Source organism: Halichoerus grypus, chromosome 1 (genome assembly GCF_964656455.1).
Source record: "Halichoerus grypus chromosome 1, mHalGry1.hap1.1, whole genome shotgun sequence".
NCBI lineage: Eukaryota > Metazoa > Chordata > Mammalia > Carnivora > Phocidae > Halichoerus > Halichoerus grypus.
The window spans coordinates 147,291,971-147,318,966 of NC_135712.1; the positions used below are offsets into that span (position 1 = coordinate 147,291,971).

The 26,996-nt window shown below is 42.2% G+C and overlaps 1 protein-coding gene across 4 annotated transcripts; it reads right to left on the minus strand.

Moving 5' to 3' along the window:
• Positions 1-859: 859 nt before the first annotated feature.
• LOC118525898 (caspase-14-like) lies at positions 860-26,840 on the minus strand. 4 transcript variants are annotated; one of them, XM_078073361.1, is made up of 7 exons: positions 26,301-26,840; positions 24,778-24,830; positions 23,425-23,574; positions 18,722-18,947; positions 18,157-18,273; positions 4,566-4,675; positions 860-1,238 (listed from the first exon to the last, which is right to left on the minus strand). In XM_078073361.1, the coding sequence occupies exons 1-7, from the start codon at positions 26,650-26,652 to the stop codon at positions 1,071-1,073; spliced, it is 1,176 nt and encodes a 391-aa protein (XP_077929487.1). In that variant the 5' UTR covers positions 26,653-26,840; the 3' UTR covers positions 860-1,070. The 4 variants fall into 4 exon arrangements, with proteins under 4 accessions (XP_077929487.1, XP_077929513.1, XP_077929508.1 ...); XM_078073382.1 differs by having other exon boundaries at positions 1,095-1,283; XM_036076819.2 differs by lacking the exon at positions 860-1,238 and adding an exon at positions 2,099-2,871.
• Between the last annotated feature and the right edge of the window lie 156 nt (positions 26,841-26,996).

A 26,996-nucleotide genomic window follows, 5' to 3' on the forward strand; every position in this document is an offset into this window, starting at 1 on the left:
TGAATGCTTGACTGTGGTGGCAGTAAACCATGGTGAGGAGCCCTTGCCCCAAGAAGCATTTGTCAAAGAATATCTGTAGTGTTCTTGCGGCCACCTTGCTGCTTCCCAGTCCTCCTGCACAAGTTTTCGCAACATTTTTTATTCATGCCCATTTTAAAAAAAGATTTACTTGAGAGAGAGAGAGCGGGGGGAGGGGCAGAGGGAGAGAGAGTACCAAGTGGATTCTGAGCTAAGCAGAGTCCAACGAGGGGCTCAATTTCACGACCCTGAGATCATGACCTGAGCCGAAACCAAGTCAGTTGCTTAACTGAGTGAGCCACCCAGGTGTCCCTGTTCATGCCAATTTTTAATAAAAATCTCAGAGCTTATCTTTTGCAAACTTTTGATTTCTGGGGTTCATATTTAAAAAGATAAAAACTTGGGGCACCTGGGTGGCTTAGTTCGTTGAGCTTCCAACTCTTGGTTTCTGCTCCTGATCTTGGGGTCATGGGATTGAGCCCCATGTCAGGCTCCACGCTCAGGGCACAGTGGGCTTCAGGGTTCTTTCTCTCCCTCTGCCCCTCCCCCCCACTTGCACACTCTCTCTCTAAAATAAATAAATCTTTAAAAAATAATAAAAAGGGGGACACCTGGGTGGCTCAGTCGGTTAAGTGCTCATGCATTAGAATCCCAGCTTCGCCACATGGTGTGACTCTGAAGAAGTCCTTTAACCTCTGACTCTGAAGAAGTCCTTTAACCTCTCTCAGGAAATAAGAGCTATTGCCTATTTCAGCTGCTGCCGTTCCCCTGAAATGAGCGCCTGTGCCGGGAATCCTAGGCTCACACAGCATGCAAGTGAACAGAGAAGGCTCACCAGATATTTTATGAACCAAGGTGTCAGTTTAATGCTCTATAAAAAAGGAAAGTTACATATCAAATATCAAAACTCAAAAGTTTTTTAATTCAATCACACATATGTATACTTGAGAAATCACATTAACTAAAAAGGACATAACTGTCCCTGAAATGGAGACAGGCCTGGAGATTCCGGGTTGCTTCAGTCATCGTGACCCTCAATCTTCAGAGCATTTTCACCAAACGCCTGTAACCTCGTACAGGCCCAACAGTCTTATGCAACTGCCAGTGTGAACCTCTAGGTTCAGGAATAGCCACACCTGCAGGATATTCACGAACAGTTTATTAAGAAGCCAAAGTTCATCGAAGTCCAGTGGAATGAGTTCCCAGCCGAACCAGCCCTCCTGTTGTGATGTGGAAACCGGGGTTTAATATAGTCCAAAGTTACACTGGAAGTTAGAACACAATTACAATGAAAACTCATGCTCAGTCCGGAGTTTGTTACTCTAAAAACACTGGCCTACATACAGGTTTTCATTCTAGTGGGATGGGACCCAACTTGCACCCTAAGGAATGCATGGTAGAGAGGAAGCGTACAGTGAGAACAAAGGGCATTTCAGGCAGAAAGGAGAGAATGAACTATAACATAGCCAAGAGCATTCATTCAACATTCAGTAATCCACAAGCCTGATTCTGTGAGAGGGGGTTATTGAGGGGAGGGCAAATCACTTGGAGTGGTCAAGACCCAGGACAAGTAGGCAGTATACAAGTAGTATAGGTTAAGGCCTGACAGAGAAGGATTTGGGATATTCTCCTAGGGGAATTTGAGTATATTCTGCCGGCAGTGGGGACTCAAAGGATTATTAACAATGAGATGGGTATTATGAAGAGGTTTAAGGGAAACGTAAGGTTGACTTCCAACTTGTTCAGTTAAAGTGGCCACAGGACATCCAAGTAGGTGGGGATGACTAGAAGGTGGCTAGATGCACAGAGGTAATGAGGTGAGGTCTGAGGAATGGACAAAATAATTGAAAGACAGAGACCAGTTATTCAGTAAACATTCATCACAGCGCTTCTCTGTGTCTTTAGGCAAGGATGAATGAGACACATGGCCTCTGCCTCTCAGAGCTTATGACTGAACTGGAAGAGAGAGATTTAACAGCTACTACATAGTCACTTAAGTACAGTAGTGCTAACTGCTGCAGAAGAAAAGCACGGGGTCTGTGAGCATGTAGAAAAGGCTGACCTAGCATGAAGGGTTGCGAAAAGCTTCCCTGTGCCAAGGATGCTTGAGCCAAACTCTGAAGGACTGAATAGATTGGGGTGGAACAGAGTGTTCCAGGCAGAGAAAATAGCAGTTCAAAGGTGCTGTGCAGCTGGGAGGAAGCTGGGGGATGGGGGAAGGTGGAAACATGAGGCATCAAGGGCACAGAGTGCAAATGAGAACATCCAGGAAGACTAGAGAATGGCTCATGGAGTCAAAAGGAGACAAGTCTGGCTACAGACAAGAATATGGAGGAAATCAGGTAAAACATAGGACAAGACTACATAAAGACAGTTCTTGAAGACAGCCAAGAAAATGAGGACGAACACCAGCACCAAGTGGGAAAGGATGGGGTGTAATCAGTAAAAAAAAAAAAGCACATGATAAAAATGGTCCACAAATAGAGCTGGACTTCCATGTTTTGATAACAGTTCAGGAAAAATCATTTTCAAAAAACAATGATCTTTTAAAAGAAGTCAAATTACTTCTAAGTGTCAAATAAGCACGGTTCAATCTTAGAAAAATACTATATATATGCAAAACGATTTGGAGAAATACAGCTGTTGACAGTAATAATGCAAAATGATAACTAATAGTACTATGCTACAAATGCTCTCAGCTCTTTACAAAGTCTGTTACAAAGCAGTCCTTAGTTTTTCATCTTCCTGATGTCAGAAGTACACAAATTTAGTTAAAGTTGATTCCATGACGAGTGATACTTTAATTGGTTCTTCATGTAGATGAAATTCGGCGTGTACCACTCTATTATTCACCTGGAAGATTAAAGCACAAACTGTCTAAAAGCCCTGAGCAAAAGTCTTTTAGTAAACCCTACAGAGTGAAATGGCCAAATTCTATGCATTCCGGAAAGCGATGCAAATGGCATTCGAAAGAGCATGTCCCACCAAGTGCTTGGAATGCAGCACTGTGGATGAGAAGAGCAGTAGACTCAGGTCCACAGACCTAGGTTTGGTCTCAACTTGCCCCGGGGTAATAGTAGGCAAGATATTAACCCTTTCTAAGCCTTGGGAACACGTGGTAAAATGAAAGGGTTGGATAATGCTATGTCCAAAACATCCCACAGCTCTACAGTCTTGGGGTTGGTTATAAGCACATTTACCATCTGCTACCTAACTAAGCTGTATGTGCCTTTAATACAAAGGCCACATCATGCTCATTTTTGGATTTTTTTTTTTTTTTGCTAGGGCCTACTCAGCAAGTGCTTTAAAAATGAAGGGTGGTGCCTGGGTGGCTCAGTCGGTTAAGTGGCCAACTGTAGGTTTCGGCTCAGATCATGATCTCAGAGTCCTGGGATCGAGCCCCGCCTCAGCAAGGAGTCGCTTGAGGATTCTGTTTCCCTCTCCCTCTGCCCCTCCCATGCACTCACTCTCTCTCTCACAAATAAATAAATAAATCTTTAAAAATAAATAAAAATAAAAATGAAGGGTGTTCAGTAAAGGTTTAATGAACATTGGTCAGCAAAACATTTTTTCAGTGATTACAGCATGAACTCTAGAAGCACTCTGCCCAGGCTGGAATGCCAGCCCAGCCACTGACTAGCCCCCACCTGTCAGTGGATGCGAATCCCAGTAGCTACCTGAGGGGTGTTGGAAGGCTTAAATGGATTAATATCTGTGTAGCACAGAGAACAGTAACTGACATGGAGTGAGCCATGCAATAGATAATAGATGTTAGCATTGTTGTTACTGTACTTTTTTTTTTTTAAGATTTTATTTATTTGAGAGAGAGAGTGAGAGAGAGAGAGAGAGAAGGAGCATGGGGAGGGGCAGAAGGAGAAGCAGACTCCCCCCTGATTAGGGAGCCTTATGTGGGGCTTGATCCCAGGACCCTGGTATCATGACCTGAGCTGAAGGCAGACGCTTAACCAACTGAGCTACCCAGGTGCCCCATGTTACTGTAGTCTTCGACAGTCTCTTCTAATTAGCTTTCTTTGGATGTAAAACTCTCAGATTGAGAAGAAAATTGCCCTTTAATCCTGATATGATAAACTACAATAATTGGGCCATTCTCCAAACTATGGTTCGTGTATAAATCTACTGCCATTATTGGGCACCCATTCATTCAGTGAATGTTTACTATGGGCTACAAAATGGGGAGACAAGTGTGAGCCAGAGTCGGTCATTAAAGAAGTCCTGAGTCAGGCCAAAGCTGACTGCAATGGTGGGCTACAGAGCAGGCAGGAACTTGAAAGCTCACCTCATATCCAATGCACTCGTATTACAAATGAACAGAAAGTGTCACTTACCCGTTTCCCTCAGCAGCTGGCTCAACCATGTTTTCTGAATGCCACCATCATCGAAACTCATGATCAGCCCATCATTTCTAAGCAACTTTTCAGTATCTCTCGTGTTTTCATGGCTAAAGTCAACCTTCTCCTGAAAATGCTCTCATCAAGTGCATTACCGTCAGCACGAATGGAGCACGAGTTCCCTTGGAATTTACTTACTTTGGTGAAGAAGTCAACGATGTGCCACTTATTTCCGTACTGTTTAAAGACTTTAGACATTGCTTCAATCATCACGGAACCAGTGCGAGGGTGCCGTAAAGCAACGTGATCTACAAAGCAAACACAAGACATTTCGTCCATTTTCCTCCTCCCTTTGCACCACACTTTGTCTTTTACCCACATTTAAACCTGGAAAATGGCTTTGAACTGAGAATACAGAAGCACTCTTGCATTAATAAGTGTGTCTGGGGCTGTAAGAGACACAGACACAAAAAGAGGAAGCACCTGAGCCTCCCAGGGGACTCCTGTGACCAGCAGCACGTAACCCCTCATGAGGGCAATTCTCTTATATGAATTTTTAAAATAAAACTTTTCAAATATACACAAAAGTAGAAAGCAAAGTTTAACAAATTCTCATATAATCATCCCCTAGATTCAACAGTTATCATCATTTTGCCATATTTACTTCATTTTCTTTTTTTTTTTAATTTCTGACTTTTGCTTTAGGATTTTAAGCTAAATACCCCCAGAACACACCCATATAGAATTCATTTTGGGGTCCTCAAAAATTCAGTGAAATTATTTTTACTGTTAGATTAAAAAACATGAAACATGTCGGTTTAGTGTGGAAATTTGATGGGAATATCAAAATTGTACCCTCTGATAATAAATCTAGGTTGGAACAGAAGAAACACGGGGACATCTTTGCAACCTCAGCATAGGCAAAGGTTTCTTAGAACACAAAAAGCATAAACTATAAAAAGAAAAAGCTGATAAATTGGACTTCATCAGAATTAAAAACTTTTTTCTTTTTTTGAAGATTTTATTTATTCGAGAGACAGAGAGAGAGAGAGTGTGTGTGCACAAGCAGGGCGGAGAGGCAGAGGGAGAGGGAGAAGCAGACTCCCCGCTGAGCCAGTAGCCCGATGCAGAACTCGATCCCAGGACCCTGGGATCATGACCTGAGCCGAAGGTAGATGCTTAGCCATCTGAGCCTCCCAGGTGCCCCCAAAACTTTTGTTTTTTTGAAAGATGTTATTAAGAAAATGAAAAGCAAGCCACAGATCTGGAAAAAAGTATCTGTAATACATTTCAAAGAACTTGTATCCAGATTACATAAATAATTCTTACAACTTAACAAGAAAAAAACAACCCAATAAAAAATTGGGCAAAAGATATGAACAGACATTCAGCAAAAGAAGATATATGAATGGCCAATATGTACAGGAAAAGATAATCATTAGTCCTCCAAGAAATGCAAATTAAACCCCCAAGGCAATACTATTACACACATATCAGACTGTCTAAAATTTTTAAAACAGGGCGCCTGGGTGGCTCAGTCGTTAAGCGTCTGCCTTCGGCTCAGGTCATGATCCCAGGGTCCTGGGATCGAGTCCCACATCGGGCTCCCTGTTCGGCGGGAAGCCTGCTTCTCCCTCTCCCACTCCCCCGCTTGTGTTCCTGCTCTCGCTATCTCTCTCTCTGTCAAATAAATAAATAAAAAAAATCTAAAAAAAAAAAAAAATAAAATAAAAAATAAAAAAATAAAATTTTTAAAACAGGTCAAACCAACTGATAATGAGGATGTGGAGAAACTGGAACTCTCATACACTGCTGGCGGGAATGTAAATGATGCAACCACTTTGAAAAAGAATTTCAATTTGGCAGTTTCTTTAAAAGTCAAACATAGGGGTGCCTGGGTGGCTCAGATGGTTAAGCGTCTGCCTTCTGTTCAGGTCATGATCCCAGGCTCCTGGGATCGAGCCCCGCATCGGGCTCCCTGCTTCTCCTTCTCCCTCTGCTTGTGCTCTCTCTCTCTCTCCCTGACAAATAAATAAAATCTTAAAAATAAAATAAAAATAAATAAAATAAAAATAAAAGTCAAACATATACCTACTATATGAACCAACCATTCCACTTCTTGGTATGTACCCAAGGAAAACAAAATCATATGCCCAAAGATTTACACACATGTGTTCACAGCAGCTTTACTTCTAATAACCAAAAACTAGAAACAACTCAAATGTTCAACCAGTGAACGGCTGAACACATTGTGTTCACGTTGTGTTATATTCACGCAACTGAATACTGGAAATGAACTACTGATAGATAGAGGAAGAAAATAAAAGGAAATGAACTTTTTTTTTTTTTAAAGATTTTATTTATTTATTTGAGAGAGAAAGAGAGAGAGAGCATGAGAGGGGGGAGGGTTAGAGGGAGAAGCAGACTCCCTGCTCAGCAGAAAGCCTGATGTGGGCCTGGATCCTGGGACTCCAGGATCATGACCTGAGCCGGAGGCAGTCACTTAACCAGCTGAGCCACCCAGGTGCCCAGGAAATGAACTATTGATAGACAAAACAACGTGGACGAATCACAAAACCATTATGTGGAGTGGAAGAAGAAAGGCAGGCAGATAGGAAATATACATACTATATAATTCTACTTATCTAAAATTCCAGAAAATGTAATCTAATCTGTGGTAACAGGAAGTACAACTGTGGTGACCCAGGGATGGGGATGGAGGCAGGGATAGATTTCAACATGAGGAAACTTTTTGGGGTGATAGAAGTCTACGCTGATCTTGATCATGGTGATGGTGTCATGAATGTATTCTCCCATGCATTCAAATGGTATACGTGGAATATGTACAGCTCATACTTCAATTACATCTCCATAACATTGTAAACAAATCCACAGAACCTATCTGTTCAGTGTAGGAACTACACAGGAATTTCAGTATTGTCCCTCTGAGAGTAAATCTGAGTCAGAAACGCCTCATTACAAAGCTTGACAATCCATCTCGTCCAGTGTGCTTCGAGCTGTCGGTTGTGGCCCAATAATCAGCCAAGAAATCAATTTAGCAGACTGAAACTGCCTTTTTTTATAATGGGATAAAATGGGCTGTAATAGAAAATATTAAAGTGGCTCAAATGTAGCAAGTGCAGCTATGATTTATAAAACTAGTATTACATGTATATTTATACTTCTATATAAATAGATATAATAGACTACAATGAATTATGTATTTTATCAATTCTAAGATCGAAGTTTCTTTTTCCCACCAATCTGAAATCTGGATGTGATGTATAATCTCTTCTGTGGCATAGAGAATACAAAATAATGGTATGTCTTACAATCAAGGCATTAGACTGGGTGAAACACAACAGCTATTTCTTCCTGTGGATTATGGCAAATAACATTTGAAAACCTCTGACCTAATGCGGTCTCAACACCTTTGAAGAATCACGTGCCAGTCAGCAAAACGAAAATCAGAGCAGCTGCCAAGTATCTTATCAAATGATAGATTATAAATTTCTCATTGCTTTGAAAATAATCAGCGATCCTACGTTCATGGCCATGGGGTCAGTCGTCAGGACAGATTCTAGGCCATAAAAAAATGAGTCTGATGAGTGATATTGGAGAACTTTAGACTATGGCCGAAAGCTAGTAAATGTCCACAGATTTACCAAACAAGGTCAAATAAAATATCGTTAGGACCGGGATTCCCCATACTTGCATTATAAAGTTGTTTAGAGGGGCACCTGGGTGGCTCAGTCGGTTAAGCGTCTCCTTTGCCTCAAGTCATGATCACAGAGACCTGGGATCGAGTCCCCTATCGGGCTCCCTGCTCAGTGGGGAGCCTGCTTCTCCCTCTACCCCTCCCCCGTTCATGATCTCTCTTTCTCTCAAATAAATCAATAAAATCTTAAAAAAAATAAAGCTGTTTAGGGGTGCCTGGGTGGCTCAGTCGTTTCGCGTCTGCCTTCGGCTCAGGTCATGATCTCAGGGTCCTGGGATCGAGCCCCACATCGGGCTCCCTGCTCAGCGGGGAGCCTGCTTCTCCCTCTCCTACTCCCCCTGCTTGTGTTCCTGCTCTCGCTATCTCTCTCTCTGTCAAATAAATAAAATCTTAAAAAAAAAAAAAAAAAGCTGTTTAGAGAACTCTGGCCATAGAACATGAGCGACAATCACAAGACTAACTACAAATAGTCAATAAGCAGGTGAGAGCATGTTGCAGCTTCTCTTGCATACAGATGACATGCCTCTGTCACAAAGCAGGAGAGACAAGCTCTAAGGACTCACTGCGGTCAGGTAGCTGGTATAAAAGTCTATGGTGAGCTAAGATGTCCGAAACCCGAATTTTGTTGAAATCTTCCAATTTCTAAAAGAAGATAACTTGAAAACGTTTTAAATCCATTTTTTGCACGTGATCTTAGCCAAAAGGCCAAGAAGTGATTAAATCCATTTGTTGAATGGATAATACATTCAAATGACTCACAATTCATCCATCGGTAAGAGTGATATATATATATATATACATATATATATCTTTACGTATTTATCTTATATGTGCACATGTGTGCATGTGCACACACACAGTAAAATATCACTCATCCATAAGAAACAATGAAATCTTGCCATCTGTGACAACATGAATGGACTAGAGGGTATTATGCTAAGTAGAATAAGCTGGACAGAGAAAGACTGCCATATAATCTCACTTACATGTGGAATCTAAAAACAAAGAAAAAGGGGCGCCTGGGTGGCTCAGGATGGTTAAGCATCTGACTTTGGCTCAGGTCATGATCTCAGGGTCACAGGATCGAGCCCCACGTTGGGCTCCCGGCTCAGCAGGGAGTCTGCTTCTCCCTCTCCCTCTCCCCCTGTTCATGCTCTCCCTCTCTGTAGCTCTGTCTCAAATGAATAAAATCTTCTTAAAATTTTGAAAAATAAAAACAAAAAAACAGACTCAAATATAAACGGTTTAAAATTCAAATTACAAAAGGAATCCAGCAAAGTCTCCCTCCCTCCTCATCCCATGCCCAAGAAAACCAAAGGTATCCGTTTCTCGTGTATCCTTCCAGATCCACGCTGCGTACAAAGAGGCTGATACATATTTGAGGGTATAACCACCCTCCTCCCGATCTCAGTAGTATATTGTACATGCTGTTCTAGGACCTGATTTTTTTGTTGTTGTTTTTGCCAGTTCATCTTGGAGGTTGCTCATCATCAATACATAAAGAGCTTCTTCCTCTGATTAAATAGTTGTTACTTTATGATTTATCAAAATTTATTTAACTAGTCCCCTAGAGATAGATGTTTAGGTTGTCCTTATACTTTTGCTATTATAAACAACGTCACTGAATAACGTTGAGCACATGTCACTCAGACATGTACTAAATATCTGGAAGATAAAATCCTCGACAAGGAATTATGTGTGCATTTACAATTTTGCTAGACAGTGCCAAGTGGTCCTCCCAAGAAATGCTACCAATTTACAGTTCCGCCAGGAATTAAGAAGTATATTCCCTATATACATTCAAACTTTTTGATCTCTTGCCAATCCGATAGATGAAAAGTGGTACTCCAATATTGTTTACTTTCTTCTTCTAAATTGAGCATCTTCTCCATGTTAATGGTGTTCCCTAGGAATTATCAGTTAATAGCCCAAACCTCATGTTCTATTAGGTCTTTTGCTCATTGACTCAGGTATTAGGAAAATTAGCATCTACCTGTGAGCTCCTCCCAGACCCCATTCCGTCTCCTCCACACAGAAACCACTAATGTCAGTTTTACCACATACATACATACGTGTATATGCTATTCTTGAACACATTGTGTTTTTGCCTGAACTTTAAATAAATAAAACCAAAACAAACCCAAATCTACTGTGACTTTTTTTATTCAATGTTCTATTTCTGAGATTTGATCCTTTTTATCACATGTAGCTGTAGTTCTGCTCTTTTGAGTCCACAATTTTGTCCACATCCCAAATTATTCTTGTCAAGATGCCCAATGAATTCTGTGTCCCCATCCTTCTTTGACCTGTCAGCAGGGTGTGACAGTCACTCTCTCCTTCTTAAACACTTCTGTGCCTGGCTTCCAGCCCACCACACCCACCTGGTTCTCTCCCATGTCAGTGGGTGCTCCTTCTTACTCTCCATGACTGACTCTTCTTCATCTTGACATTTTATAAATGTTGGAGCAAGGCCCGTGACCTCATCTAGGACTATGGCTTTAAATAACATTACAAGCTGATGGCCCCCACATTTCTCTCTCCCAGGCAGACCACTCACTTGATTCCGGACTTAAATAATCAACTGCCTTCTTCACATGTCTACTGGGACAGCTAATTACCATTTCAAACTCTGGATTTCCCCTCCTCCTCAAACCTGCTCTTCCTGGAGTCCTCCCCACAGAGGAAAAGGGCAACCTCTTTCTTCCATTTGAAAAATCAGTCTACCTTAATCCCTGGAGGATATACACTGCCTATGCTCAAAATTTCAGCTCCACCAGCTGTTGCACCTGCAATCTCTCCTAAAGATATCCCCCCCTTGGGGCGCCTGGGTGGCCCAGTCAGTTAAGCATCTACCTTTGGCTCAGGTCATGATCCCGGGGTCCTGGGATCGAGTTCTGTGTCAGGCTCCCTGCTCATGGGGAGCCTGCTTCTCCCACTCCCTCTGCCTCTCATGAATAAATAAAATCTTTAAAAAAAAAGTCCCCTCTCTACTGGATCATTCCATCAGCAGCTGTGCGGCAGTACTGCCCATCTTAACAAAAAAAAAAACCTTTGATCCCTCATCACCATCCAGATTGTCTATTTCTCAACTCCCTTCATAGCAAAACTCCATCAGAGCTGGCTGTATCTGCAGTTTCCAATTTCTTTCCTTAGCTCCCATCTCCTTAAAAATACCAAAATAAGAACACCGAATAGTGTATCAACACCTGAGCATCCACCACCCAGGTCTAACAAACAGGAAACATTTTGCTTTATTTGCTTCAGCCCTTCTCTTCTGGTGAAATACAGTTGAAGCCTCGTTTCACTTTTCTCCCTGACTACTTTCTGGTCCCACTTCCCTGCCTTCTGTACCTCTACCAGAGGCAGTCCCTGTTACAAAGGTGCTGGCTGTTCTTTGTGCCATATTTTTATACTTTTACCAGCTATATATTCAGTCATAATAGATTGTATTATTGTGTTTTTAAATCTTTATATGAAAGGCATACTACCTGTATCCTGTTACAGCTGCCTTATCTTCATTCATTGTTACATTTAAAACTTCTCCACACGGATTCTTTCCAACGGTGGCATAGTATGTTCTACAGTGTGAATATACCAGTCCCAGTGGCTTTGAGCTTTCCCGCCTCTTCACTCTCCCTACTATAAACAATTTCAAAGGAGCGCCCAGATTAGAGTGCTCAACGCATCCTCATTCACCCACTTTCCAGTTTTAGCACTGAAAAGTCCAGTATCCCAGGAAACCCCTCCATCTCTTGCAAACTAGGGCAGTTGGTCATCCCATATCATGGATATACACGTGCAAAAGATTCCTACGCAGAAGTTCCCAGGCTTTCTCAGTTCATGGTGCCCTTAGTGTCTTAGTAACTTTTTTTGCAGTGCTCCTAGGCCAAAAGAAATATCTAAGAGTTCCATTTACTAAAGTAGTTAGGTCTAAGCTCCGTATTATTATCTAAATAACTTATTAGCCATTTAGGGGGAAAGAACTCACACAAATTGAAAGACAACTAATATTTTAATTTCATTCTTAAAGAACCATAATTACTTACTAATGGGATGTGTGCACCTGTTGGCACTGCATGACTTTTCAACCCAGGATACCTAAGTACTTGCTTTTTATCTCAGCAACCCTCTAAAACTTAACTCCCCCAAGATATGGTATCATTGAAAAGAATGCAGCATAATCTAATTGTAGAAACCATAAACGACCTCAAGCTAGTGGCTCCCAGAATTAAGTAGAGCTATGTGACTTCACTGTGGCCCCCTGGTTGGGGGACCACAGCACTAGAGTATATATGCAGAAGTGAAATTGCTGGGTCATGGCATAAACATATTTTTAACTTTCCTAGGTATCACACATTGCTCCCCAAAGAAGTAGAACTAATCTGCTCTCCTTAGTGGTGTATGGAAGTACCTGTTGCTCCCTATCCCCACATATACTCGGTACTGCCAGGCCATTTATGTGTTCTCTGATGAAATACAAGTGGGTAACTCTGAGAGATTTTAACACATATTCCAAATTTTCCACTTTTGACACCATATACTTTAAATGCTCCTCCAGATGTAAAACTTGATTAAAATAAAACTTTTAATGCTATCCTGGGCTGACGGAAATTCATGGAAATCTCCAAGGCTCCTATTCCTCCAAATGAGGAAACTGAAACCTGAGCTCAGAGCAGAAAATAAACATGAAACACAGAGTTGCACCCTGTCCGAGGGACTAGGAGCACCTCCAGCGAGGGCACAAAAGTCTTGAAGATGTGCCCGGGAGGTGCCGGAGATGAACCTGAGATTCCTGCATTCACCTTGTGACCCCAAAGAGAGTTACAGTGGTCCAAGTGGGTAATAATCCTCCCTAAAGAAAAGAATTCCCTATTCATGCTCCCAGAAGTCACACAGATTAAGATTCAACAAATGAACTATGACTTCAAACACACAAATAAGCCACCATGAGTGACAGTCAACAAAAGCAACCCAATGAGTGACCCCCAAAGACATCAGGCATTGGAAGTATTAGGTACAAAATATAAAATAACCGCCTGAAATGTTTGAAGAAATAAAAGATGGACTCACAAGAAGAAATAAGCAAAGATTCTGTCAAATAAACAGCCAGATTTGGGTGCTAAAATGGATTTACCACCTATAAATCTTCCTTAAATGAATTTCTAAAGGATATACTTCAGGAAGAAAGAATATGAATCCAGAAAAATGGTCTGAGATTCAAGAAGGAATAGAGAAGAAAACGGTAATCACATGAATAAACAGAAACATGGATTGTAAACTTATAATAATAATGTTCTAACTTGAGGGCGCCTGGATGGCTCAGTTGGTTGAGCACCTGACTCTTGATTTCAGCTCAGGTTATGATCTCAGTGTCATGGGATTGAGTCCTGCGTCGGGCTCTGTGCTCAGCGGGCAGTCTGCTTGAGATTCTCTCTCTCCCTCTCCCTGTGCCCCTCCCCCTAGTCATGCTCTGTCTCTCTGTCTCTCTCTCTAAAATAAATAAATCTTAAAAAAAAAAAAGAAAAAGAAAAGGGACTGAAGTGAGGAATGATCCATCGATATTATTCCTCAACTGTCAACCTACTAAATGGCTGCAGTTTCAAAGTGCCTTTCAGATAATCATTCAGGTTCCACCTCCTTCCAGGGGCGCCTGGGTGGCTCAGTCGGTTGGGCGTCTGCCTTCGACTCAGGTCATGATCCCAGGGTCCTGAGATGGAGCCCCTCATCAGTCTCCCTGCTCAGCGGGAAGCCTGCTTCTTCCCTCTTCCACTCCCCCTGCTTGTGTTCCCTCTCTTGCTGTCTCTCCGTCAAAAAAAAAAAAAAATCCTAAAAAAAAAAATAGTGTTCTAATTTGTGGGGTTTTAAAAAAAGGACTAGGTATTACCTAGAATAGTGTTTGCCACCCTAGTGTGTGCCAACACATTTGATGAACGTGTGTTAAATTGATGTCTTAATTCAGAAAAAAACCAGGGGGCAGTGGAAGGATAATTTAAGGCAATTTAAGAACACATAAATATTTTTATATAAACAATGTTAAGCAAGATACAAAAAGAAAAGAAATAAATGTTAAAAGTAGCACGGAGGTGTGGGAGAAGGTAATGGGAATTAGTGTTCCAAGGTTCCTTGAATCATCAGGGAGTAAAAATAAGCTTTTTTTAAATTAACTTTAGGCTAACTGCGCATGTATAAAATTTCACGGGTAACCATGAGAAAAAGAATTATGGGATGTCTACCTTCTAGGTCAGCAGGGGGTCAAAAAATGTTAGAATAACATACTAAACTATTAATCAAGCAAACACAAGAGCCATAAAGGAAGGAAATAAAGCAAAGAAAAATAAATAGCACAAAATAAAATGGCAAAAGGGCAAATATATCAATAGTCACAATAAAGACAAATTGCCCTAATTTACCAATGAAAAGATTGATAATGTCACAATGAATTAAAAGAAAAAAAACCAGCTATATCCTATCTAAAAGAGACCCACTTAAAACATAAAGGCCCAGAAAGGTTCACAGAAACAGTCTGAAGGAGGTATACCAGGCCAATATGGAGCAAAAGAATATTCAGTATCTATATAAATTCCAGACAAAATGAACTCACACAAAAAAAGCACTACTTGGGACAGTAGATTCACTAAAGAGTGCTTAGAACATTTTATCTTATTTCTTCTATATATTTCACCACAATTCTAAAATTGTGTGCCTCTACTCAAGTTGTGTCAAAATAAAACAAAAACACTGGGACTACAGAAGAAACAGACACGCCTACCACAATAACATGACATATGGACACACTTATCTCAGATATTGGCAGGTCAAGCAGACAAATTTAGTGGAGACATAAAACAACTGAACACAATTATGCTTAATTGATAGAAATATTTAGAACCCTGCATTCAACAAGTGCAGAACACATATTCTTAAGCACACACAGAATATCTAGGAAAGTCCAAATGCCATTAAAAAGTTTACTAGAGGGGCACCTGGGTGGCTCAGTCAGTTAAGTGTCCGACTCTTGGTTTCAAACGGCTCAGGTCATGATCTCAGGGTCTTGAGATTGAATCCTGGGTTGGGCTCCCCACTCAGCATGGAGTCTATGTGAAGATTCTCTTCCTCTCCTCCTCCTCCACCCCCCTACCCCCATCTGGGGCTCACATGCTCTCTCTCTCTCTCTAAAAAATAAATAAATCTTTAAAATAAGTTTACTAAAGACCAAAGCATAACCCAAGTCTCAACATATTTCAGATCAGTACTGTCGTCCATATTCTTTCGCAGTTCCTCACACAAATAAACCAGACATCAGTAACAAAAGGACAAATTTTAAAATCCCAACACAGAAATTTAGAGATAGTTCTAACATGTAAAAGAACAATGGAAATTTAAGAACTTTTAGAACTGAAGGACAAAACTGGTCCATGTTAAAATGTGAAGGACAGAGTGAAAGCAGTCCTCAGAGGGAATTAAAGCTTTAAACATGCTTATATGCTTAAAAAGATAGAAAATAATGAGTCAAGTACCTAACTGAAAGAGCCAGGGAAAGACAAGTAGCATAAACACCCCCCAAATGAAGAAAAATGGAAACAAGAGTCAAAATTAATGAAATCAAAAACAGATACTAGAGGGGATTAACAAAACTAAAAATAGGTTCTTAAGTAAATACACCACTGGTAAGGCTGATAAAGAGTAAAAGAAGAAAGCCACAAATATCAGAGATAAAAGGAGCATTACTATATATTGGACATTTCACATGATTAAAGAGGCACTGAACCCTGGGCCAAGAAATCTGAAAATAAATTTTTACTTTTCTCCCACGGGGAAGCCGGTTTTCCCAACACTATACTGAACGGCCCATTCGTTCCACGCTAATCAGCAATGGCTTGTCACATGTCTTGTTTCCCTGCATATTTGGTTCTGCCTCTAGGTTCTCTCTTCTATCCCAGTGGGGACACACTATACATAGAGTTTTTGATACTGCTATATATGAAGTATTCTTATCTTACAACACAAATTCTCTCAAATATCTGCATAGCTCACCCTCTCTCATGTCCCCCAAGTGTCTACACAACAATCAGCTTCTCAGTGGGGACATCTCTATACGTCTCTTTTTTAAAATTGCAATCTCCACTCCTGCCCCTGGACACTCCCTATATCCCTTGTCCCTGCATTATTTTTCTCCATAGCAATGGTCACCATGTAACATACTTTATTTTTGGTAAGCATTTCACTGAAAGGTAACCATCGCACAGAAAAGAGTGCAAAGCTTAGGGGTATAAAACAGCTCAATACATTTTCATAGAATGAACACACCCTGTAACTAGTGCCCTCATCAAGAAACAAGATAGTGCCAGCACTCCAGAAGTCCCCTTCTTGCCCCCTCTGGTCCTTACCACCCCAAACACTGCATGCCGGAGGGCGAGCACTATCCTGACTTCTAACACCACAGATCAGTTTTGCCTGTTTTTGAACTTTATACAAATGGGATCATAAAATAGCACAATATATAGTTTCTCTATGTGTTTATTGTCTGTCTCCAACTAGCACGTAAGTTCTGTGGAGGCAGAGATTTTTAGTTCTTCTGTTCAATGCTGAATCTCTAGCCCTTAAATATGTATAGCTCAGCACAGTCATAAAATTCATTCATTCAATAAAACTGGAACATGAAGTTCCTCACCTTGACCCTTAACTGCTCCATAATAATTCTGTGGTTAGTTTATATCAGCAGCTCATTTCTTTTTATTGCTGAGCTGTATTCCATATATGGCATACCACGATTTGTTTATTCATTCACCTGTTGATGGTCATTTGGGTTGTTTCTAGTCTTTGACTACTTCAAATAAAGCTGCTATGCCACTCTGGGAGGCCACATGCTTTCATCTCTCTTGGGTAAATAACCAAGGAGTGAAATCTGACATCTCACTTTAATGGGGGTGTTTTTCACATCTTACCACTAAGCGTGTTTCATTTTAAGTTGTTGCCCTATGTTCCTTTGCTTACATTTCTTTATTAAAATTTATCTTGGGGGCGCCTGGGTGGCTCAGTCGTTAAGCGTCTGCCTTCGGCTCAGGTCATGATCCCAGCATCGTGGGATTGAGCCCCACATCGGGCTCCCTGCTCAGCGGGGGGCCTGCTTCTCCCTCTCCCTCTGCCTGCCTGTCTGATCTCTCTCTCTGTCAAATAAATAAATAAAATCTATAAAAAAAAATAAAATAAAATTTATGTTGAATTCCATATACATTTTTGTAAACTGCCTTAATCCTCTTTGAAAGAAGTTAAGATAAAAACATTTAAAGGGGGGCACCTGGCTGGCTTAGCTGGTGGAGCATGTGACTCCTGATCTCCGGGTTGTGAGTTCAAGTCCCATGTTGGGTGTAGACATGACTTTAAAAAAAAAAACAAAAAAAAAAACAAAAAAAACAGCCCAGCTAAAGAAATGTCCTTGACCTCTTAATTCTCTCTCTCCTACAAGTGAATCAAGTGAAGGGGTGGCTCTTCACACACAAGATTCTTTTGGACCTTACCTTATTATTAATAATAGTATTAGTAATGAAGTAATGGTGGTAATATTATTAGCATAATGTATTAGTAATAATAGTAGCTAATTTCTTTTTTTGGATTATGCGAGTTATTATGATAAGCACGTCTGTGGTTATATTATTCAATTTATGTAACATCTCAATGACATAAGTAAATTCCATCATTCCTGTTTTACATGAAGAAACTGATATATCTAGAGATTAAAAAATATTGAAATTCTCCAATATAGCAAGTGGAGGAACTAGGTTTTGGGCCAACATCTTTTTCATAGGAGAGCCAGTGATCTTATTTACCATGTGATATTTTGCTCAGAGGTTCGTGCCTTCCCGGAAGAAATGAACAGTAAGATGCCAACCTGCCATCTCTAAAAGTGGGAACATTTGTAAAGAGAGATGGATGGGTTAATGAAAAATCTCCTTATACATGTCAATTTGTAAAGCACCGATAATTAAAAAATTAAAAAAAAAAAAACAGTACAAATGACCCAAACCTTCTGGAAGAAAGTGTGTGTCACTGTCATCTACCCTCATGTCTCACCTGCCTGGGTGGGATAGATGATGAAATAATCACTGAAGGTGGGCAGCCTCCTCCTCTCGGATATGTCGTCAGACTCCATGGGTTCATCGTCTGTCTCAACACCGGTGTCTCTTCTCTCTGTTTGTTGAAGAACAAAAATACAAACTATAGTAATACACCACAGACACCAGGAGCCCCCAATCAAAGTCCCAACAAGCTGGTATCTCCACAAGAGACAGAAATATCCGCAGAAGTTACAGAAGTTGCATGTCGGCCCCGCAGGCCTCCTGGCATCCCATGGACAGTGGGACAGCCCCTGGAAACTGCACACATCACTCTCAGATGTGAGGCTCCCTGGCCCACCTCATGACGTGAGAGACTTGGACCCTTCCTCAGCCTAAGTTCTCCTTCTATCCCTTCCTCCCAGCCCAAAGTCTCTAGTACACTACACAACTAAAGTCACATCAGCGGAGGGGCCTCTGATTTTAAAGAAACAAACAAATATTTTTAACTTCTTTTTCTTTCCTCACTCATCCGTAGGAGAATTTCCTAGAAGCATGACTGTTAAAAAGAAGTCTTCACTTACCTCCTCTGCAGGCCTGGATGATAAAGATCTTTGGTTTCTCCTGAAGTGCTGGACAATTTTTATTATTAAACATTTCAAAAATGTCCTCCAGGCTGACTTTTTCACCATCTTCCATTTTAATAAACCCTTTCTCTCCGTGGGACATAAGGGTAACAAGACAACAGCCAACATCATCTTTACTTTCATTGAGTCCATCACGGAATGATCTTATTTTCTCAATTAACACCTGTAAAATAGGATAACATATTCAAAAGAACTGGAGGTAAGAAAAACCAGAAATGCTAGAGACGGCCCCTTTCCCTCGCAATTGGAGGACATGACAAATACAACAATAATCACATCTCAAACAGGCTTAGTATGAGATAAATATCAGTTCCTTAACTGGTCACTTCCCTTTCGGTTGCTTTCAGAATTCACATGATTTCTTCTTGTGCCACTGGTTCTTCTTGGACAGAATTAGGGCATTTCCAATTCTCTACCACAAAATACAACAGAATTATAGCTCCCCAAGGGGCTAGTATATGTAAATTTTATATTATTAACTTATTTTAACAAAAAAAATTGTTATTCTCGAAAACTAATGCCCTCAAAAAGCTAGAAATGGAAGGGAATGGAAGTGCCTACCAATAATACAGGTCTGCCAGAACCTATGGGGAGACGTCATCAGAATCAAGCTCCCCAGAGAGAGAAGCAAGGCAGGAATGGCCACTATCACAGCTCCCATGCCCCTCGTAGCCAAGATCCTAGCTCCTCACTTCAATAAAGGGAGTAAAAGTTAAATGAAGTCCACCTCACACCTGTCAGAATGGCTAAAATTAACCATTCAGGAAACGACAGATGTTGGCGAGGATGCAGAGAAAGGGGAACCCTCCTACCCTGTTGGTGGGAATGCAAACAGGGCAGCCACTCTGGAGAACAGTATGGAGGTTCCTCTAAAAATTAAAAATAGAGGGGCGCCTGGGTGGCTCAGATGGTTCAGCGTCTGCCTTCAGCTCAGGTCATGATCCCAGGGTCCTGGGATTGACCCCTGCATCGGGTTCCCTGCTTGGTGGGGCACCTGCTTCTCCCCCTCCCTCTACTATTCCCCGTGCTTGTGCTCTCTCGCTCTCTCTGTCAAATAAATAAATACAATCTTTAAAAAAAAATTAAAATAAAATAAAAAAAATAAAAATTAGAAATAGAGCTACCCTGGTGGTATATACATACAATGGAATATTACTCAGCCATCAAAAAGAATGAAATCTTGCCATTTGCAACGACGTGGATGGAACTAGAGGGTATTATGCTAAGCGAAATAAGTCAGTCAGAGAAAGACAAATACCATATGGTTTCACTCATATGTGGAATTTAAGAAACAAAACAGATGAACATAGGGGAAGGAAAAATAAAATAAAATGAAAACAGAGAGGGAGGCAAACCATAAGAGACTCTTAACTCTAGGAAACAAACTGAGGGTTGCTGGAGAGGAGGTTGGTGGGAGGATGGGATAGCCGGGTGATGGACATTAAGGAGGGTATCTGACGTAATGAGCATTGGGTGTTATATGCAACTGATGAATCACTGAACTCTATCTCTGAAACTAGTAATACACTATATGTTAATTAAATTGAATTTAAATACAAAATTTTTTTTAAATGAAGTCTAAATACGAGAAACAAAGAGCTAAAATTCATTACTTACAGATACCATGACTATCTAGAAATAGAAAATAATCAACCAAGTAACTACTGGAACTAGCAACCGGAGAGCTGACTGGACACAAGATTAACTCACAAAGATCTAACGCCCACCACCCACCACCCGCCCCAGTTACCTGGCAACAATCATTTATTTTTTTAGAAAATTTTTTAAAGGTTTTATTTATTTATTTATTTGAGAGAGAGAGAGAAAGAGAGCATGAGCAGCGGGAGGGGCAGAGGGAAAAGCAGGCTCCTCACTGAACAGGGAGCCTGATGCGGAATTCGATCCCAGGACCCTGAGAACATGACCTGAGCGGAAGGCAGACGCTTAACCGACTGAGGCACCCAGGCGCCCTGGCAACAATCATTTAAACCACATAATTAAAAGGGGGTCCCGTTCATGGTCACACCCAAACAAGGACAATACCTAGGAATAAACCTAAGAAACACACATCACCTAAATGAAGAAAAGGATAAAGAAAGCTTCAGGGAAGAGGAAACATACACATGACATGCCCATGCTCTGTTAACACTATTAATTTGTCAATTCACTCCAAATGAATCTCAATTCAGTGTCATGGCAATCAAACTCCCAAAGGATTTCGGTGGAACTTAACCAGATTATTCTCAAGCTCACAGAGAACAGATGATGTTCAAGAAGTGCCAAGAATATTCAGAAGTCAAAAAGGAAAAAAAAAGGAGGGACAGGTCCTGTCAGACATCAAAATGTCCTGAAAAAAATCACGGTGAATGAAACAGTGATATACCGGCAGAAGTATAAACAAACATATGAATGGGATATTTTAGATTCCAGAAACCAATCAAATTATCTGTAGGACTTTATTTCATGATAAAGGTGGAGTTTCAAATATGTGGGGGAAGGACACATCATTCAATAAATGTTGAGACAACTGACTATCCATCTTGACATAAGGTAAGACCTCTTACCTCACACGTCAAAAGTAAGATTCCAGAGAGTTAGAAAGGAAACCTTAAACTATACAAATAGTACAGAAAAATAATTTAAACATTTTTTAAGTTGGTAAGGCATGGGATTTTTTTTTTTTAAAGATTTTTTTTTTATTTATTTATTTGAGAGAGAGAGAATGAGAGAGAGAGCACATGAGAGGGGGGAGGGTCAGAGGGAGGAGCAGACTCCCTGCAGAGCAGGGAGCCCGATGCGGGACTCGATCCCGGGACTCCAGGATCATGACCTGAGCCAAAGGCAGTCGCTTAACCAACTGAGCCACCCAGGCGCCCTAAGGCATGGGATTTAATCAAGACACAAAAATCAAGAAGCCACCAAAAAAGATTGACAGGTTTACTCACATAAAATTTAAAAAAGACTTCTATACAACTTAAGACAACAACAACAAAAAATCAAAAAAGTAACAGACACAAGAGAGAAGTATTTGCACTATGTTTTGTAAATGAATAAAGTCCAGGAAAATAACTATAAGAGCAGGAAAAAGACTACCCAGTAGGAAAAAGGGCAAAGGAAACAGAACAGACAATTTACAGAAGGAAAACAGTGGCCAAAAGATGTTTAACCAAACTAATAATCTGGAAAATGAAACTAAGAACGATGAAATACTTTTGCCAGTAACACTGCTAAATATTTACAAATAAACTAAACGTGCCAGGATGCAGGCAAAGCGGCCACTGGAGACCCCTAAGAGAATAAACGAAAGGAACACCGGCACAGTATCTGCCATCTGATTCAAAACCATGCAATAGGTAAGAGATTCTGGTACAATCCTTAGGGAAAGTGAAAGAGTCTATTTTTACCTTTGAAATAATAATAAAATCAAAGCTTACTGGGCACTTGCTATAAGCCCGCTACTATTCTGGGCATTTTGACACAGCAGCTCATTATCACCACAGCCCTCCAAAATAACCACTCTCAACAACCCCATTTCCGGGAGAGGAAAGTAGTCAATTTCAGGCAGGGCTGCTGAAATTATGGCACTATGGACATTTGGGGCCAGAAAACCCTTGGCTGTGGGGGCTCTTCTGGACATGATAGCACCCACCAGAGGCCAGTAGTACCCTCCAGGTGTGACAACCAGAAATGTCTCCATACATGGCCAAATGAGGGGGACAAATCACCCTCGGGTGAGAACCAGATTTAAGGTAACAACTAGGAAGAGACAGGATTCCAGCCCAGGCAGTCTATGTGGCATCCACAGCCCCATGCTGCGCTGTTCCTAGACATTCATTAGCAGGGACTTCTGGGATCTAGGAAGGGCTTTCCCATGTTACTATCCCTAAAAAAGGGTAGGTCTAGGTCATGACTCAGGTAGAGTCAGAGAGGTCAAATTGAGTTCCCACCACCGTTCTTCCACCTTATTTTTTCAGTATCAACTAGTTAGGTCACAATGCAGGTCTGCCCAGGGCTATCAGCTCCCTCTCTATACCTCTTCCAGGTTCCAAGTGAATCCCACAAGGACTCACAGTGCTGCAATGCTTCTGGCCTGCCTCCTGCTGACCTCTCAAAGGGGTTTCCTCGGTCTTTCCCGCTCCCAAAGTCTCTGGAACTTGCCTACTCCAGACTCACGCCTTGTCCTTGGGCCTCCTTGCCCATCTTGCTTAGGACACCTTCTTGGGTCCCCTTCCCTCTTCAACTGCATAGCCCTAGCCAAGACTGGAGCCCAAGAGGTCCCTGCTTGACTGGAAGGGGAGGTAGGGTATCACACACTTAAGATTACAAAAGCATCAAGAATTTTATCAGGACATGCATGGGATTGTTCAGCAGGTCCTGGTTCTTGCCAGGTACTAAAACCCAATTTTTTTTTTTTTTTTTTTTAAGATTTATTTATTTATTTGAGAGAGAAGGAGCGCAAGCAGGGGAAGGAGCAGAGAGAGAGGGAGAGAAATCCTAAAGCAGACTCCCCACTGAGCATGGAGTTGGACGCAGGGCTGGATTCCAGGACCCTGAGCCAAAACCAAGAGTCAGATGCTTAAATCGACTAAGCCACCCAGGTGCCCCTCCAAAACCCAATTTAAAAAAAAGGAAAATTATACCATTTTGTTAGGATCGATGCACTGTGTATGCTCAAACTGGCACTGGCCAAGCCACTCCTCCATTAGATGGATGTCCCGCTGAGCCCCTGGTCTGTTCTTCTCCACGCACATGATAAAAGCCTTCCGCTTGCCCCTCAGGTCATAACAGTCCTATTTTCCAGGAAAGCCAGTAATATTTAAAGCAAACCAAACCAAACTCAGAAATCCAAATATGTCATCGATCTGAAATAATGAGTTTCTTCTGGGATCAATGGTGAGGTTTCCCAGTTTGGATCAGGGCTGCAACAGTGATTGTCTCTCTTATCAGTTATGGAAGGAGGGTGGGCGGGGGGATGACTGGATTTATACTTCTTTCAAAAATCTTCCTTACACCAGGACTAATAGGCCAATCTCAGTTTTAAATTCCTTATGTATAGCTATCACTATCAGTTTAAGGAAGCATGGCAGAAGGAGGAACAGAGTAAAATGACTACACAGGGCTGCAGTCATCAAAATCCAGAATATGGGACATGCTACAGATAACCTGGTTTCTTCAATAATTAAACAATAAGAAAAAAGGTTAAAGAAGGGAGAAGTATCCTAAGTTAAGAGCTTTAGGACACAAAGCAATCAACTGTAACTGTGTTGACTTTGTATGAGTCAGCATCCTGATTCAAACAAACCACCTGCAAAAGACATAGGACCCAGTCAATGAAATCTGAATCCCAACCACATCTTTGCACACACTAAGGAAGTTGTTTTTAGGCAGAATAATGGCATTGTGGTTATGTTTTGAACAACCTCTTTCTCGTACTAAAGATTTAGAGATTCATACTAACGTATCTGTAGATGAACGTGATAGGTTATCTGGATTTGCTTTAAAATAATTATGCCAGGAAGCAGACAAACAAGATTGGCCCTATGTTACTAATTTGCTGAAGCAGGGTCATAAGTACATTGGACTGGAGTTTGAGAGATTTGTTTTTCTATTCTATTTTAGTATTTATTGAAAATTTCCATCATAAAACTTAAAAAAAAAAAAAGCCCTACAACCAGCAATTTATATAGCCGTCCAAGGCCACACAGCCTGTCATCCTCAAACCTCCAGTGCCTCATTTTTCTTGATTTATAAAATAGAAATAACAGCAGTGCCTACCTATTTGGTTAATGCAGGCACAGCGGTTTTAAATGGCTCATGTTTATCTTTCACAATCATAACAGAAAGCAGTGAGATCTGACCACTTGAGGCAACCAGACAGTTTCCTTTAACTAACAAGACAGCAGCACAAAAAATGTTCCAATGTCAGCTAAAGTGGCTAAATACCATTGTTCCTCACCAGTGTGTAGTGCTGGAGTAAGAGCAAAAATATTTACCAGTTCGCCATCCACACAATCATAGCTTCTCTTTAGAATCTTTCTTGGAATCCCTGAATGAATTTTCATGAAAAGAGAATAAAACAAAAAAAGAGCATTATTGCATTATTTTTTCCCCATTTTTTTCTTTTCAATCAATCCACTGTCATTACTGTTAACAGGAAGCTCCTCCCAGAGAATTCTGTTGCCTTATGTTTTCAGGTCCTGTAGGCTTCAACCTCATTTTAGAACAGGTTCCCTGGATTATGAACACACCCTCTTTCAAACTCCTACAAGGCTAGAAACTTAAAACAGACCTCCCTTAGACCGCAGTTAGGTACAAGGGCAGAAAGAGCCAGGCGGGGGATAAAAAGGACAAGGTGTAATTGATTGACATTACTTTACATGTACTTCCTGAAGAGGCGATCAAGACATCAATAAAGGGACAGATAAAGTAAAGGAATTAGGTATTTTTTTTAATTTAACATAATCTCCTAGCATTTAATTCAAATATTTACTGGGTGCCGACAGGGTACAGCCATAATATTGTGTAGTTTGGATGATTCTGGAAAAAAAACCACTTTACCAACAGTAAGAGACTCAAAGTCTAAAGAGGTGAGAACACCTAAAGAGGTGTTCATGTGATACCTGAACAACGAAGCTGGGAGGGACAACACAAATGCTGTACAGGCGACGCAAAGCAGGGAGAGTCGTTTCCACGGAGCGGGTATTCTGCCTACACGCCATGTTCGTTGGGCCATTACCGCTGTGATCCGTTCATTACAAATCTAAACAACATCAGCAACCGTAACACCTCAAAGCTCAGTCAGATCAGATCGTAAGCATACTAATGGCAGAGGTCACGGACGGTATATTTTAGTGTCTACTTCGATGGTTCTCATGTAAGTGCTGCTTTCTCTCTCACACACACATATCATGGTGCACATACGTTTATTAAATCTGGAGGGGGGGGAGCCCCAACCTCCCTTAACCTGTTACATACTGCATTTCTTGATCATAGATTAATGGCAAATAGTCTCATGGTGTGCAAGAAGAGGGGCCCTCCCCCTCCGCCCCCGTGAATACATTCCCTGGAGATGCGACAGCGGGAATTCCAATACCGTGCTTCTCACTGCATCATTTAGAAACCTCCCACATCATCATCTCTTGAAGGTACATGTTAACAAAGCATCTCAGGCCTGCTGAGTCGATCTGATCCCAAAATGTGCTGGTAGATCCTGATCGCTGCTCTTCAACGGCTCATTCGGATTCCGCGCTCGGAAACGGCGACTCTCGGGACCACTTCCCCCCCGCGCCGCGCGTCACTGGGTCCCAGGAAGCCCGCCCGCTCCTCGCTCCGCTAGCCTCCGCACCCCCAGTCAAACCGGGTGCCCCGCCCCCAAGCCGAGCCCGGAACCCTCGGGCGCCGCGGCCAAACCCCGCGCTTACACCGGCCCGGCCCACCCGCCCAGCCCCAGGCCCCGCGGCCCCCCGGCTCACCAGGCCCCGCCCCCAGCCCGGGTACATGGCAGCCCCCAGCTCACCCCGGTCCTCGGCGGCGGCGGCGTCCTGCCAGCGCTGGAACAGGTCGACGCGGCGTAGCTGCTGCAGCACCTTGGTGAGGACGCGCGACGCAGCGGCGGGCTCGCAGTAGTGCTGGACCAGGAGACGGGCCAGCCCTTTCGTGTTCTTGCCCTCCAGCTCCAGTCGCCACGGGGTCACGCGCGGCTCCTCGTCCACCGACTTGAGGAAGATGCGGAAGTTGCTCAGCTCCTGCGGGGACAGCAGGTCCAGGGTCTCCTGCACGCGGCTCTGCAGCTCCTCCACCGCCGTGATCCGAGGCGCCCAGAGGCCGTTGGACTCCGAGCGCCGGCAGCTCTCAAGGCCTCTCTCCATCTCCACCCAAAGATGCCGAAGCGCCCGGACTGGAGGGACCCACCGCCGAGGTCCGTGCCTCGCGGACCGCGCACGCCTCCCGCTTCTCCGCTTTGTTTTGTAAAACGGAGGCGTTTCCGCTCGTTTTTGCAACAGCCGAGCGTGCTGGCCGCGGTGACCTGGACTCTCCCGCCCTGTTTCCTCTTCGGCCCCGCCCCTGCGCCGAAGCCCCGCCCCCGCCCCGCCCCGCCAGCTCCGGCTTAACCCTTGGAGCAGGTTAAGGAGAGCCAAGTGGGAACCCTGCCCTCCAGGGCTCCTCGGTGGTTCTCTGCCTCGGCTGCGCGTTAGGGTCACCAAACCCCTCG

Excerpts from the sequence above, each read along its gene's own strand:
- LOC118525898 (XM_078073361.1), bottom strand. The coding sequence starts at position 26,652 with ATGGAGAGAGGCCTTGAGAGCTGCCGGCGCTCGGAGTCCAACGGCCTC. Across the intron at positions 18,948-23,424 it reads GCATCGATCCTAACAAAATG|GTGTTAATTGAGAAAATAAG; the intron begins GTATAATTTTCC and ends CCTATTTTACAG. Across the intron at positions 4,676-18,156 it reads CATCTATCCCACCCAGGCAG|ATCACGTTGCTTTACGGCAC; the intron begins GTGAGACATGAG and ends TTTGCTTTGTAG.